The 14,216-nt window shown below is 46.7% G+C and overlaps 1 protein-coding gene across 8 annotated transcripts in view; it reads right to left on the reverse strand.

Annotated features, from left to right (window-relative positions):
- Positions 1 to 14,216, reverse strand: part of LOC121587995 (hemicentin-1) — a 188,369-nt gene that overhangs the window by 30,627 nt on the left and 143,526 nt on the right. For all 8 annotated transcript variants that reach the window (XM_041905427.1, XM_041905431.1, XM_041905428.1 and 5 more), the window contains exons 13-14: positions 8,670 to 8,832; positions 1,445 to 1,666 (exon numbers count right to left, since the gene is read on the reverse strand). In XM_041905427.1, coding sequence (XP_041761361.1) covers positions 1,445 to 1,666; positions 8,670 to 8,832 — 385 coding nt within the window. The remainder of the gene's footprint in view (positions 1 to 1,444; positions 1,667 to 8,669; positions 8,833 to 14,216) is intronic.

Genomic DNA, 14,216 nt, shown 5'->3' on the forward strand with positions numbered 1-14,216 from the left:
CCGAAAGTATTGCCAGTTGGAGGTGCCCGTTACTATGCGATTAATGTGGGCTCAAAATTTTCCATAGCAGGGAAAGCATTTTAATTTGTTTCGAAATTGCAAGGACACTGTTACCGATCTGTGTTCAACCAATAGATAACCATGCAATGCTTCGAGAATAGAAACTAATGCATTGGCCAATATAACTCATTCACGGAACTGCGATGCATCACTTTCTCTCCAGGGCTTAATTCATTAGGACTATACTATATTCTATACTGTACTATTCATGCAACTATATTTCGCCAAAGCTTCCCACAAACGCTGCCGGTTTACACACCCACCAGAGGCAGCTTTTGCTGGGTGTGGACTAGAAACAATAGGGGCAGCTTATTTACCATTCCAGCTTAAGATATAATCTACTTCTCAGCACCATTGTCCACGGCTAAGCGAACACTCTACAGGGAGCGCTTTGAAGCTGTACAAACTAGAAACCCGGATCCGCGGCAAAATATTCTCTTGCTCGGCAAAATATTCGCTATGGAGTTTTCGGACCAGCACCTGGACGCGTGGACGCAAAATCCTCCCAATGGCTCACCATTAAAACCTTTTTAAAGCTTCCGCTAGGGATTAAATCTATTACAGTATAATGGTATTAATTAAGATTAAACCACTCTTTACAACTACCCCGTCGCTGGGTAGTTGTCCAGCCGAGCGTTGTTGTCTCGAGCAAGTGCAAACCATCTGCACTATCACGCGCGCGTGTGTGTGTGCCTGTGCTATCAATCCTCTTACTTTCTCACGCTCTCAACTTCATCCAGGGAAAACTCCAGTTTTCCCAGTGTATAATTTCTTCACTGTTCAAACGCAATACCCGGCAGCAACTACGTCTGTTAGCGGAAGTGTTAATGAGCTGTCTGTTCGAGCCGGTACCATCCACTTACGCTGGTGCGTGTTGTGCTCCAGTGCCAGATGGATCAGAGATATCGTTGGGAAATTTTGAAATTGTAGTTGAGCAGCCAGGTAAGAGATTGCCTATGCCACGTAGTGCGCGAATGTTCTCAAGGTATGAAACCACGTCGCGAACAACGTGAGCTACTCCACATTTAACAGAAGAAAAGAAACTTATCTCTTGTCCCAGTGTGCGCAAACAATGCTCTTGTGTGCATATATATGCCACACAAGCCGAGTGAACAAAAATCCACAGCGTTTCAGTTGAGCTCGACACCTGATGGTTGTATGATGATGTATTTGCCCGGTGAGCGCCATCGTTATCCCGTTGCATGTTATCCAATCAAGATTTAGTGTTTGTGTGTTGTTTTGTTTTAGCTAACTAATCGCATTTAGATGCGCTCTAGCCAAGCTAGTTAGATACTTGCTTTGCTGTCCACGGCTATAAACCGCTCAAGTGCTTTTGCTACAATGCATGACGGCCTGAATCAACCATCGGAGCAGTCGCTCTTACCTGTCTGCTTTTCTGCCGCCTTGAGGGTGTACGCCTGCAGCAGGATAGGTTCGCTGCGGCCGCGCATGTTCGTGGCGTAGATGACGATCTTGAGCAGCAGCCCGGCGTCCAGCCCGTTCACGGTGAAGATTGGCAGCTTGGAGGACACGTTGGCGAGCAGGGCGTGCGACTGCAGGTCGTAGATTTCCATCACAAACCACTGCCGTTGGCCACCGTCGAAGCCTGGGGGAAGTGAGAAATGGAGAAATACAATAGGATGAGAATAAAAAGGAAGCAATCTGGAGCTTCGGTCCGGAAGGATGAAAGCCTCTTGAACAATTATCTGGTCCGGTTAATGTTGATAAGAATCAAACGGTCCATTTGATCGATCAGTAGAATTTGGCAGATAGAGGGCGCTAATAGCGTGTAATTAGATAACAGGGCACGAGGAAAAGGGACATCGACCGTCGGCTCGAACGGGAACGAGAGAAAAGGGAACTTAAGGAACATCAGCAGAATAGTGATGGGAAAAATGAAGATTTCGTCGGAATCGATTACGGCTAGCTCCGAAATTTTATGGAATCGATTCCGGATAGTAGGTAAATCAGTTTCCGGAATCGATTCCGCAACCAATTTCGGTATCGGCTCCGGAATCAACTTCGGAATCGGCTCCGGAATTGGATCCGGAATCGGCTCCGAAATTGGTTCCGGAATCGGAATTGTTCCGGAAATGGTTCCGCAATCGGTTCCGGAATCGGAATTGGTTCTGGAATCAGAATCAGCTCCGGAATCGAAATCGGTTCCGGAATTAGCTCCGGAATCAAAATCGGTTGCGACATCGGAATTGACTCCGAAATCAGAAATGGTTTCGAAACGGAGTCGGTTTCGGCATCTTCATAGTAATAGGCGTTTGGGTCCAATGATGCTATGTGTTGATAGCTACAAAGAATCAAAATTTACTTGTAAATGATCTATTCACATGGAGATTCGCGGACTTATTTCGCTTCCCACACTTCTTATTTCAATTCAAACCATTCCATTTCTGGAGTCAAGTTCATATTCCGGAGCCGATTCCGATCCTGGAATCGATTCCGGAGTCGACTCCGTCAAATTCCGGTGTCGGCTCCGGTATCGATTCCGGTGTCGGCTCCGGATTCAACTCCGGAATCGGCTCCGAAACCAACTCCGGAATCGGCTCCGGAATCGGCATCGATTCCAGCATCAGAATCGGCTCCAGAATTGATTCCGAACACGGAATCGGAATCGGATAGGATTCCGAGCTCACACCACTACAGCAGAAAAAGCGCCCTTTTTATCGCGTATTAAAGCCCCGGGGGCAGGGGTAATTTTTTAACCTCCCTTTCGGTGTAATAAAGTGTTAAAAGAGCTTTTGTGTTATATTTCTCGCGGACTTTTTCGAGTTGAGAAAATTCTGTTGCTCGTGGCAATAGTTAAGCTACAAAATAAGCTCGCAAAATGTGTTTCGCTCCGCTAAAACCAAGCTTGTCTTTATTGTAATAGAAACTGATGCATTCTGGCCGAGAGAAGGTACTTCAGGCTTGTACGTAATCCCTGGAATAGGAGATTGGGCGTATCGAAAAAAAAAGCTGCTAGTTGGAAATGAATTTAATGACCAAATGAAATGGTTCGTATCATTCGGCTGTAAAAAGCTATTTTTCCTACTTGTTTGTCGCCCCCAGGCCGTGCCGGTCAATTCAATAAATCCGTTGCTCCGGGCACACCGCTAGCCGCATGAACAACCGCACTACGTGTGTGTTTTTGTGATGAGCTGTCATTTTGAGGTTCTGTTTTGTAACGTATCAATTTGCTCGCCCGCGCAAGTGAATCAAAAAAGGGGACAAACGGTTGACTCGTGAGGGCACTGTTATGTTGCTTTCCCTCGCTGCACTCCCATGTACGCCCATGGTGCATGCAAACAGCCAGCTGCTTCGGGTCGGACGGATTATTGTGACGGTATCTGTAACAATGTTGTTGTAGCCCGCATAATGGCCCGCGATTGAGTACAGGATTTGCAACAATGAACCGGAGCTAACCGTTTTTTTCCCTTCGAATCGTACAAAAAGTGCAATGCAAATACATTTAGATGCGGGAGTACATTTGAGCGTTTTTTGCTTGCTTTTCTTTTTTTTCCACTCAACCATGTGATACAATGTTATCGTGCTTGTTTATGTTTTTGTTCCATTTCGAATCCGTCTCCACGACCCAAATAGCGTGTACAGCTAGAGAGCTGATTCAATATGTATGGAGTTTACAATGGATCAGCTGTACTGGGTTTTGTTCACTGGTGTGATTTGAAAGTTAAAATGTTTTTAATTTGGTTTAAGCATACAAAAAAGGCACAAAAAGCTATGAAATTGATCATCATATTTATAGGATTATCTAAAGAAGTTACAGCCAATTCTAAAATTGTGTTACCACACCGATCACCATCAGTTGTTAAAAGTATGCAACCAAACAAATAAGTCTTTGCTGGAGTGGTTTGGGGGAATTTGTAAAATTAAAAAAAAACAAATGATATAATACAAAATTAATGTTAAATATTAAATAAAACTATATATAACATAATTTGCATGCAAACAAAAATAAACAATTTTGTTGTCATGGGTGTACCTTCGCCCGCACTGAAATGTTAATTGTGATTTAAATAATAGTAAACCCATAAATTAGCAGCGAAAATGTATGTGCCGACATGTATGAACATCGCGATAGCCAAAACATTGGGCCCAATTCATTCAGAAGCGTCAAAGCGATCAAAGACGACACTCCGTGGAGTCTAAAACGGACTCTGTGCGGCAGTTTGTGGACGTTTTGTAAGCCTGTTTCTTGCAGCTACAACATCTTGTCACTATAAGACAACAATCGGAGCATCGACAGAAAGCCCGGTTCCGAATGGCCGACGACCCTGTGCGACAAGAAGCTCCAAAGCAAGCTGAAGATGAAGACTAAGGAAAAATGTGGCTACATCGCCGCGTGCGCTTGGCTGGGAAGTCGATGCAACGGACCGAACAGTGAAACAGTGTCGGCAAAAGATGTACTCCAACAATTTTGTCGCGAAAACTGAGTAGGAATTGGTAACAATCGAAGGTAGAACTTAAGCACATGTCTACATGCATCTCTTACAATAATCAATAACTTATTACCTAGATGACGATGTTTATGATTATTAGAAATAATTGTTTTCACTCCTGGGTTACGAAAATGGTGTTTATGTTGGGGTAAATGTCTCTCATTTCATACACACGTAAAACACATACACGTATACTCAACACAGTACTGTCCCCTTAATTAAAAAAGGAAATAATCCGTTTACTCGTCTTGCACGTTGCTTATTTGGTTTCCCTTTTCTCTTTTCTTTTCTCTTGGTACGACATTAAACGAACCGTCCAGCAAGCGCACCGCTTACCACTGAAACAGCTGAGTATCGTGCTTGTGTGCATTGGGTATCGTTGCTCTAAACTCGTAACAAAATGGCTGCTGTGCAGCGAGGAAGGGCGAAGGTTCGACTTGGTGGCATTCTAGACGTTAATTTTATTTGTTGAATTCCAGCGCACAACAAAACCACCCCGCAAACAAGGGAACGCAGTAGGGGGCAACGTCGCATCCTTCAGCCATCCTCAGTGGGTGGATGAGAGCGCTCTAAAGAGTTTGTGGTAATTCGATGACTTTACAGTAAATTAAAACTGTCATGAGATGCGACGTTTGAATGAGAAATTCGCACAGTGCGGTGTGCGCCCCCGAGCACTTGTGGGGAGAGCCATAGTTTTTTTTTTTTCATACAGCAGCCCCAGGGCTCTATCCGGGCTCCTTTCTTGTGCTGTGCTGTGCTGTGTGCTGCACTTGTGAATCAGCCCGACTTTGCATTGGTTTGGGGAGTGAGTCAGGAACATGATAGGAAGGCGAAGCGAAGAAGCACCGGTGGAAGACAAACATCATGTCTGGGATCGCTTAAAGATTCGTTCACTTCCTTGGAACGTATTTCGAGGTGGATGAAAAGTTCAGGTAGTTCACAGGTATGGCAACGTCAAGACCAGCAGCAGCAGCAGCGGCCAAGAACTTTGAACCACTTTAATGATGTGCCGCCATCATTTAGCCGGTTGAGGTTTCTGGCGCTGCTTTTCGGTGTTGGTTTGCTTTTTGCTTTGAGTGGGTTGGGTTTTCTTCTTTACCTTCCTCCTGACCACATCTCCACCTTTTTCCATGGGTGCGGGGATGACAGTTTACGGTGGTTCTTGCGTGCGTGTGGACAACTTGGCTGGGCTGGTCGCCGGTGGGGGGTAACAAGTCGGTAATGGTATTTGAGGAACGTTTGGAGCAAAGTTTATGAGGGTTACAGTGCAGGAGCAGCAGCAGCAGCAGGAGCAAGAGCTAGTGTACCAGGAGCTGTGAACGACGAGCGTTTCCCGTTTACCTGCACCCTTTTGCCGCGTGAAGGGTTCGGGTTTTTGGGGTGTTGCTTGCCCTGCAATGGACGCCGCCCATTTCCATGCCGGTGGCTGATAAGGAATGTGAAAATTTAATTTAGCAAGCAATGAGTGTGTATGTTTGTGAGAGAATATTTGGCTACCCAGGAGGACAGATGTAACGGGACAAGTACTTTTAAAGTTAGTTAAAAGTTACGCTTAAAGACCGATGAGTAGAAAACGTTTTCACAGCAGAAGAGCTTTTTAGAATGGAAAATTGCATTGAACGTCGATTTGAAATTTTTGGATTTTTTTTAATACTTGAATATTGCTTTTGGAGTGAATTTATAAAATTTTGCCATAACCTGCTCAGCAGAAAACAACGCTCTGATTGGTGGCACATTGCTTCGGCGAACTGAATCACCACTCGAGTCTGCGTGTTTCCAATATCGAGTGGATCGTTTGGGCATTTATTCCCCTGCATGTTTACACCCGGGCAACAGCAATTACCAGGAAGCTAATGTGTGTCCCCGACCAGGCTGCCTACCAGCCCCCATCCCCCTCTCTCTTCACCGCGGGGTATGCAAAAGTGTGTACGAAGAAATTTTCCGCCAAACCCACGGAGGCCATGGCAATCAATCGAGGAAATCGGTTTTATTGCACCATTAGGCACCTGCCCCCCGTTGGGAGAAATGGTGGACATTGCTAGCGCAAGCATGAGGTGAAGAAGCAGGCTCGGTCAGTTTTCGAGGGGAGAAGGCCACACTGCCCGTAATGGTGGACGCGTGCGCCATCCGAAAGGTAGCAACCATAAAGAGAAAGAGTTGCCACCCTTGGGAGTAACGGGTGTTAATTCCTCGCCATCGACATTCGTCGTGATGGATGGCTTCGGTCGCTAATGGTACGCACCGAAGCTCAACACGTTTGCTTCCCTTCCCTTCCCCCCCCCCCCTTTGGTGAGTTTCATTGGTGGCTCTAAGAATTGTACTGATGTGCTTTCTGGTCCGTTCCTTCCCTACAGCCGGGGGAAACATTGACTGGAGGTTCTAAAAATCTAATCGCTGGATCCAACATTACACAGCCATCCGAAAGTGAAAGAGCAAGAGAGAGAGAGAGAGAGAGAGAGAGAGAGAAAGAGAGAGATAGAGAGAGGGGGTGGGGGTCACATGTTAAGGACGAGTGTCGCACCATCCCACACCGGAGTTCGTTATCGCTCGTTCGTGGATCGAGCGACGCCTCGGGAGTTTCGTTTTGGTTGCGTGCGCACAATGTATCGTCTGCCGCCTTTCGTCGGGCGCTCCCCGGGTTCTGCCGACCGCACTGCCAACAAGGATTCGAATGTAATCGGCCAGCGGGCCACAATTCGTAGCCGGTGGTTTGGTGGCACTTCAACACCTCGGCCACTTCACCAAAGTTATTTGCTGCTGGACCCCCCAATTCCAATGGTTCAAGCAACGGCACCATCATGCCCCGGTCCACGGTCATGGTTTGCGATGGAAGTAATAAAAGTCCTTCTGGATCCATGGATAGCGTGTGTGTGTGTGTCGTACCTTTATTGGTTGAAGGTAGAGACGAAGCAGAGGTGGTTTCCCTTGCATTTTTTTGCGCGCGACCTTGGTTTAAGGTTGCTCGAGTCGGCGGTGACCTAAGCCGGGTTAATTATGTGCGTGTATGAGCGTGTGTGTGTGTTTGTGTGGTGCGAATGGAGGAGAGTGTCGTATTGATTAAAGTTAATTTCTCCTGTGACCTTGACAGCATAGTACGAGGTTTTTTTCATTCCAATGTAATGTCCACTAGTAGAGGCCCGGTTATCGGTTGGTGCGGCAAAACCTCAGTGTCCCACAGTAGAAGGCACTGTGCGATAGGTACGGGGCCATTCCCTTCAGCCATTCCCGTGCTCGCAAAACGCTTCGGCGGAGCCCGTTAAAGCTTACCGGCCGGGGCAAAGAAAGCATGTGTTTGACCTTTGCTCTCACCGCGAAGGGCAAAACATGTGTTAACGGGACGTGTTAATCGAGAAAATGGTAGGAATTTGGGAAGAAAGTCGTCAGGACGGCTTGTTTGATTGTGGGTAGGGAACAACATGTTTCAAGCATGCCATTTCGGCTTAATGCCGTGTTTTATTTATTTCACAACAAACTACATTGGAGCGAAAAGAATAAAAAAGAAAAGCCCGCAGAGCTACGTCGTTAGTAATGGAAAAGACAATTTGCAGTCGCACTCATCATACACACGATCGATGCGACAAGTGAACATGCAAAACCGGGATGTACTTTTCAGTGTGTTGCTCTGCAGGCCAATGGACGTGTCCGCTCTGCCATGTCCATCATACATATCCATTGCGACTTAATTGAATGGCTTCCGTCCATACTGCCCATCCGGTCGGTGCAAAATAAATGAATCAATGTAAAACATCGAGCCATCAACCATCGGCACCATCACCATCAACAACAACGACATCATCGTTTTCTGATTGATCATTCCTGATGCATTCCTGATGGTTCCCCTTGATGGGGACGAATGGAGCAGTGCGCCTCAGTGCTTGACCACACCGTTCAAGACATGGCGGACGAGCTGAGCTGTGAGGTGTGGCCAGTGCAAGCCCCATTCCGATTCGATGTATTGTCGTTCCGGGCTGGACACATTCCACCAACCTAACCACATCCTCGCGCGTGTTCGGATGATGATGATGGTAAAGGTTCAGTTAATCCATTGACCACACATAACTCGATTTGGACGCGGGAGTGGCTCCGATAATGTGTGTGGATGTGTGTGTGCAATAAACTGAAGCTGATGAGATAAACAAATGATGGTGAAATAATTACCTTCGGCACAGTCGACCTCCAGCGACTCGGACGTCTGGTTGACGAGCGAACAGTTGTACGGCATCTCGGGCTTGCCGGCCGCAATCAGATGAAACACGCACGGTTCCTTCTGCTGGCCGACCACATTGTCCGCCCAGCACATGATCGTACCGTAGTCGAGCTCCTAGAGTGTCAGTGGGAGAGAGAAAGAGAGAGAGAGAGAGAGTTAGAGAGAACGAGGAGCTAGACATAGCGGGTGTGTGGGACACATTAGTGGGACAATGAGTTCGATGCGAGACTGTGGGAGATGAAATAATAAATGCGTGATTTATGGGCGTTTCATTATGCTGACTGCTTAATAAGGACTGTCGCTATTGCCCTCCACTGTTTTTGGCGAATGGCATTATTGAGTGACTGGGATGGGAAGAGGAGTGGAACTAAAATGTTGGACGCAGTATCGCAGTGCCGGTGCCAGCCCGTGGTTTGTTGCTGGTGAACGAGCGTGAACAATAATCGCTTGCTGGATTGTTTGGCCACCGAGGCCGGCAAGCGCCCCCCCTCCCCCGTAATTACTATCCTGCCACAATTCCGGCAAAGCGTGTGCGGGCTGCGAGCTGGCCAGTGTGGTTATGATTTGCTGCCGCGAGGTCATGTTTACATGACAGAACTGTGCGCCGAGCTAGGCGGGAGTCGCTGGCCTATCTTAGGCGTAGCTCGCTTTCAATCGCTCCGGGAGCGTGTGCGTGTGTGTTTGCGTTCGCCTGCTCGCTGGCTCGGATGCATACGGGTGCTGCACATAAAGTAATGCTGCACCAGCAGCCAGCCGACTCGTTCCGTTACGTCTGGGCAGGCAAAATATTTGTGTTTTGTGCCTGCGCTGTGTCGTATGGTTTTCGGTCGATGGGTTCAACTCGCTTTTTGCGAACAGCGCCCACTCGCGGGAGGGTTTATTTTCAGGTGAATCACATACACGCGCAGCACAAACAACAACTCATCGGCAACAAGCTGATCAAACAATGCACAGTGTCCAGTGCCGGCAGTTAATGTAGCGCCCGTGGGGCATCCAGGGCACCCAGCGAAGTTTATTCAGCGCGCTCTACACACAACGCTACTACGAGGTGTGTGTGTGCGTGTGCTTTGTTTTGGTATGTGTTTAGGAAACATTGCCTGTAGACAAACAAAAACGCGAAACCACCCAAACAGTTGGAATACTGCTCCCACTGGAAGGAAACTCATCGCCGGCACAACCATCAGTAGGCGCGGGCATATTTGGAAAAGGGCCAACGTATGCATGGGGAGAACTGAGCCTGGTAAATCTATTAGTTTGATGGTTTGGTGTGTGCTTTGGAGTAAGTTGGCCATGCTTTGCACAAGTTGGAATACGTTTTTTTAGTTTACCTAATAGTGTAGGGCCGAGTTACGGACAGCAGCGATCAATTAAACCGATTAATGTTATTGTTTGCTTGACCTGCTTTTGCGTAGCCGGGCGATGTTCTTGTTGAAACCTTCCCATCAGTATGGATTTAACTGTATTTATGCGAAAGAAGTAACGGCAGAACGGTAATATTATGATCAACCTGTTATTAAAAAAAACATTGAGCTCACTGTTTCCCCTCAGTGAACTGGGGGCGCGAAAAGGAGTGTGAGTCATAACCGCTTCCAATAAATAGACTTATTTAACGCGCTTGTTCATTTGACAGTTTTAATGCCCTCCAAGCCACACGGGCGAAAGCCACGCGGGACCGGTTCGTAACTGAATTATGCCTGTAACGTAATCCAATTTCGACACGAACCACATAATAGATTTAATTGGAATAATTCAAAATAACCGCATTGGCAATCGGTACCGCTCGATCGAGCCGCGGACACTACTTTGACGAAGGTTTGCAAACAAATGGGTAAAACACGAACAGCATATCCCCTCCCCCCCCCAAAAAAAACAGAAAAAAACACAAAAACTTAACATCGAACCCACACCCGGATGGATGGATGCCGTTTCGATCAGCATGATAATAAATAACGAGCTTAATTGCATTAAGTGGTTGTGAGGCAACGTAAACCATCGAATCGAACGGACTATTAATCGCTGCAAATGCCACCGCAGCCCTCCGTGTTGCTGTTTTTTCCCCCCTCTCTTTCGTTCCCGCGCTTCCTGCAGTCCAAAAGTGTGGACATTGCGCCAAGCTTGATCTCGTTTTAATTTTCCAATCCTTCCACAACCCCCCCATTCCCCAGTGATTCATCAAAAGGGCGAGAGGACAAAAAAAAGGGGCAGCTATCGACTGAACAGTGCGAAAGTTGTACACGTGATTTATGAGCACGATAATTGAATTCAGCACACAGTTGTTTTTTTTTTGTTGTTGCTCCTACCCAACCCAACACGAAACCGGCCGACGGGTCTGACCGGGCCACTTATCGCGGCGCGCGCGCGTGTGTACATACAGAAGGGGTTTGTGAGGGTGTTACAGGGGCGCGCCGGGGTCGTGGCGTAAATCAAACAAACGCAAACCAATCTCGCAAACGGCACTCGGATTGCGGGAACGCTTCGACCGGGTCAATGTATTATGTGTTGCGCGGTACGGAATACCATGGAACACAAAACAGCCCCCTCTAAAGGGCACACAAATGGGCAACAAAGAGGCAAAAAAAACAAGAAGGAACCGTTAAGACACCGCCTCAATGGCAGGTTGGCAAAAGTGGAAATTATTTTTCAATTACAGCACCCAGCTGAAGCGGGCAAATTATCTTTTTTTTACCGCGTCGCCGTCGAACGTGCTGCCGTTGATTAATAAATTCTTCACGTGCCGAACTGTACTGTTGGCACGAACTGATCGTTGCTGGCCGTGTGCGGGTGTTTTGTTTGCATACACAATAATTAATCAAGGGTCGGTGGTAGAAATTATAAACTCACATTTGACGGCCGGCATGTCAGAGCTGATGGCCGGGGCGTTTGCTGGTTGCTCGGGGTCACCCGTCTGACAGTGAAATGAGGGGTGAGCGATTTGTTTTGCTAAACGGTCAAACGCACCGTGATGGCAAGCGAACGGCAGGAACGCGATACACCCGACGCTGCGCTGACAGGACAGGGCAGTGTACCGCGCCAGACGGCCAGAGTGGGCCGGATGGCGCTCCGTGTTTAATCTGACAGGCAAACAGCAGCATTATGTGCAGCAACCTGCGATTGCTTTCCGTTCGAAGGATCGGATGGAAGGGTTTATATTTTTTTTTTTTTGCAATTTGCCAACGTTACTCAGAACGTCATGCAGCGTCTGTGGTCTCGTGTAGCTCCGGATGATGTAAGTCCTTCTTGAGGGCTTACCGGAGACAAATGATGAAGAACCACAAAACGATTCGACCTTTGACCCAACAGGGAGAAGCAACACAGCAGTGGGCAGCTGGCAGAGCGACGAACCGCAACAGAACGCGATCCATCGAGCAACAGCAACAGCTCTTCAATCACAGTACGAAACTGACGGCACACCTGGGCGCCAACGCGTGACTGGGCGCAGGTGGGAAAGAGAGGCCAAAGCCAGCCATAATGGTGGCCAAATTATGATTGATCGAGCAAAGGTGCTTGAGTGCCGGGCGCAGGGTTGGCTTACAATCCGCTTACGAGCTTGTTGCGTGCCCGATGTGCTGTGGTGGCCGCAGCCGGTTTCGGGAGAAAATTTCCAAAGAGCAATTAATATCGATAACGCCACCGGCACAGGAAGAAAATGACGAAGTAACGTCGCTCCGTGACCTTGTTTGCTCCATTCGTCAAAAGTCGTTCTATTTGCGTGTTTTGCGGTCTTGCTGCTGATCACATCACGACGGTTCCCTGCGGCACAACGGAACGGCACACTGGAGGCTGGTGTGGAGATTCGAGTGGTGGATTTTGTAGTTGAAGGGGTCTGTTTGAGTCTGGACCTGGATGATGATTAGTGTGCGTTGAAAGCTTTGACGAGACGCGCAGTACAAACGCTGTGTCTGCTCATAATGAGCTGTAAAGCATCGTATGAGATTAAAGCAAGTATCCAAAGTATCCTTTTGCAGCTCAAGCTACCAAGCTAGTGCAAATATAATAACTCGAAAACGCTCCAGGCCACTACACCACAACAACATTCTTCTCTGAAAGATGAACAGTTGTCCTAGATACTGGAACAAAGCAATAATTAAATAATTTCAGAAATGTAGCATCAAGTCTGAAGTTGTGACAAGAGATTTGAGGACCATTTTTCGAATGATTTCTGTCAAAATGGTCAAATTTGAGAACAAAACAAATCATCGCTTGTGGATCTAGTTTGACTACAACGGATCTAAAGCTGTAAGACGGACCGATACTCTGTCATGGCGTAGGATGAATATTGAGAATTTTGAGATATTTTCCTTCAACAATTAATAGTTGATTTGCAGATGTCATCAAATAATCTTAAGAGTAAGTAAGAGCAACAGGAAGCCAGATGGCTAAACCAGCCACTGGAAAAAGCATTATTCTGTTACTCGCACGGCATGCTGATGATGCACCGCACAAAACGTAAACGTCTTGCCATGTCTTGGACCATTTCTGCGTTCGATCAAATTAAAGAAGTGGAACTGATACGACATCTTTCGGTAATAGATAAGAGAGCCTATAGCTAATCAAGGATTGATTTTTTTAAATAATGGGCTGAAGAATCTATAAACAAGTCCACCTAACTGGCTGAAGTTGCGTACGTGAGTATTTCCAAAGCTTAAATTCGACACGGTGGCTGTATTTATATTTGTTTAAAAGATTTTTACCATTTTTCTGAATTTGTCCGTCTTCACTTCCCCTACAAGGATCCTTGTGCACACAGTTGAGTGTGAAAGAACCAAACGTGAAAGCAATAAGATTTGGTTGTTTAACTCAGGGGTCTTCAAACTTTTCAGTTCGCGGGCTGCATTGCTTCGCAAATAACTTTGTAGAGGACCATTTCGACGTTACTTTTAGCTAATGAAACGTTAAAATTTCGTTTTAAAAAATATGAATAAATTATATCTCTTCGAAGCTTGAGTTTTGTTTTAAAAAGGAAAAAAGAATATTTTTTTAAATAAATAATAATAATCGTATTGTTTTATACTTTACCAAGTCATCGTGGGCCACACTAACGGCTATCGAGTAGCGCATGGGGCCCGCAGAGAGCCCTAGTTTGAAGATCCCTGGGTTAATTCATTTAAATATGTTTGAGTTGCATTCCGATTCAGCTATGTTTGAATTGCAAACTGTAGCCAGTGCCTCGTACGTGCAGCCTAGCAACCGTTTTTTACACAATGTTTTAGCTCGTTCATAAGCACCGAACCACACTTAATTCGTTTTAAATTACATGCCCGCTGGTCCAGACTTCCCGCAGGCACCGATCGCAACGCCAACGATGATGAGCATGATGTCGATGATGATGGGGGCTGGTGTTGGTGTTGGTGCAGTGTTATTTTAACACACTTTAGCCCCACGGCTTTTTGCAAAAGTTATTACGCTCAAAATTGGAACACAAAGTAGCCAACGCTGCCCGCTGCAAAAAAAAGGCTGCAACGACCCGTGCTGCGCCCGCAACGTATGCAATCTGCGTG

The sequence above is a fragment of the Anopheles merus genome, chromosome 2R (genome assembly GCF_017562075.2).
Source record: "Anopheles merus strain MAF chromosome 2R, AmerM5.1, whole genome shotgun sequence".
NCBI lineage: Eukaryota > Metazoa > Arthropoda > Insecta > Diptera > Culicidae > Anopheles > Anopheles merus.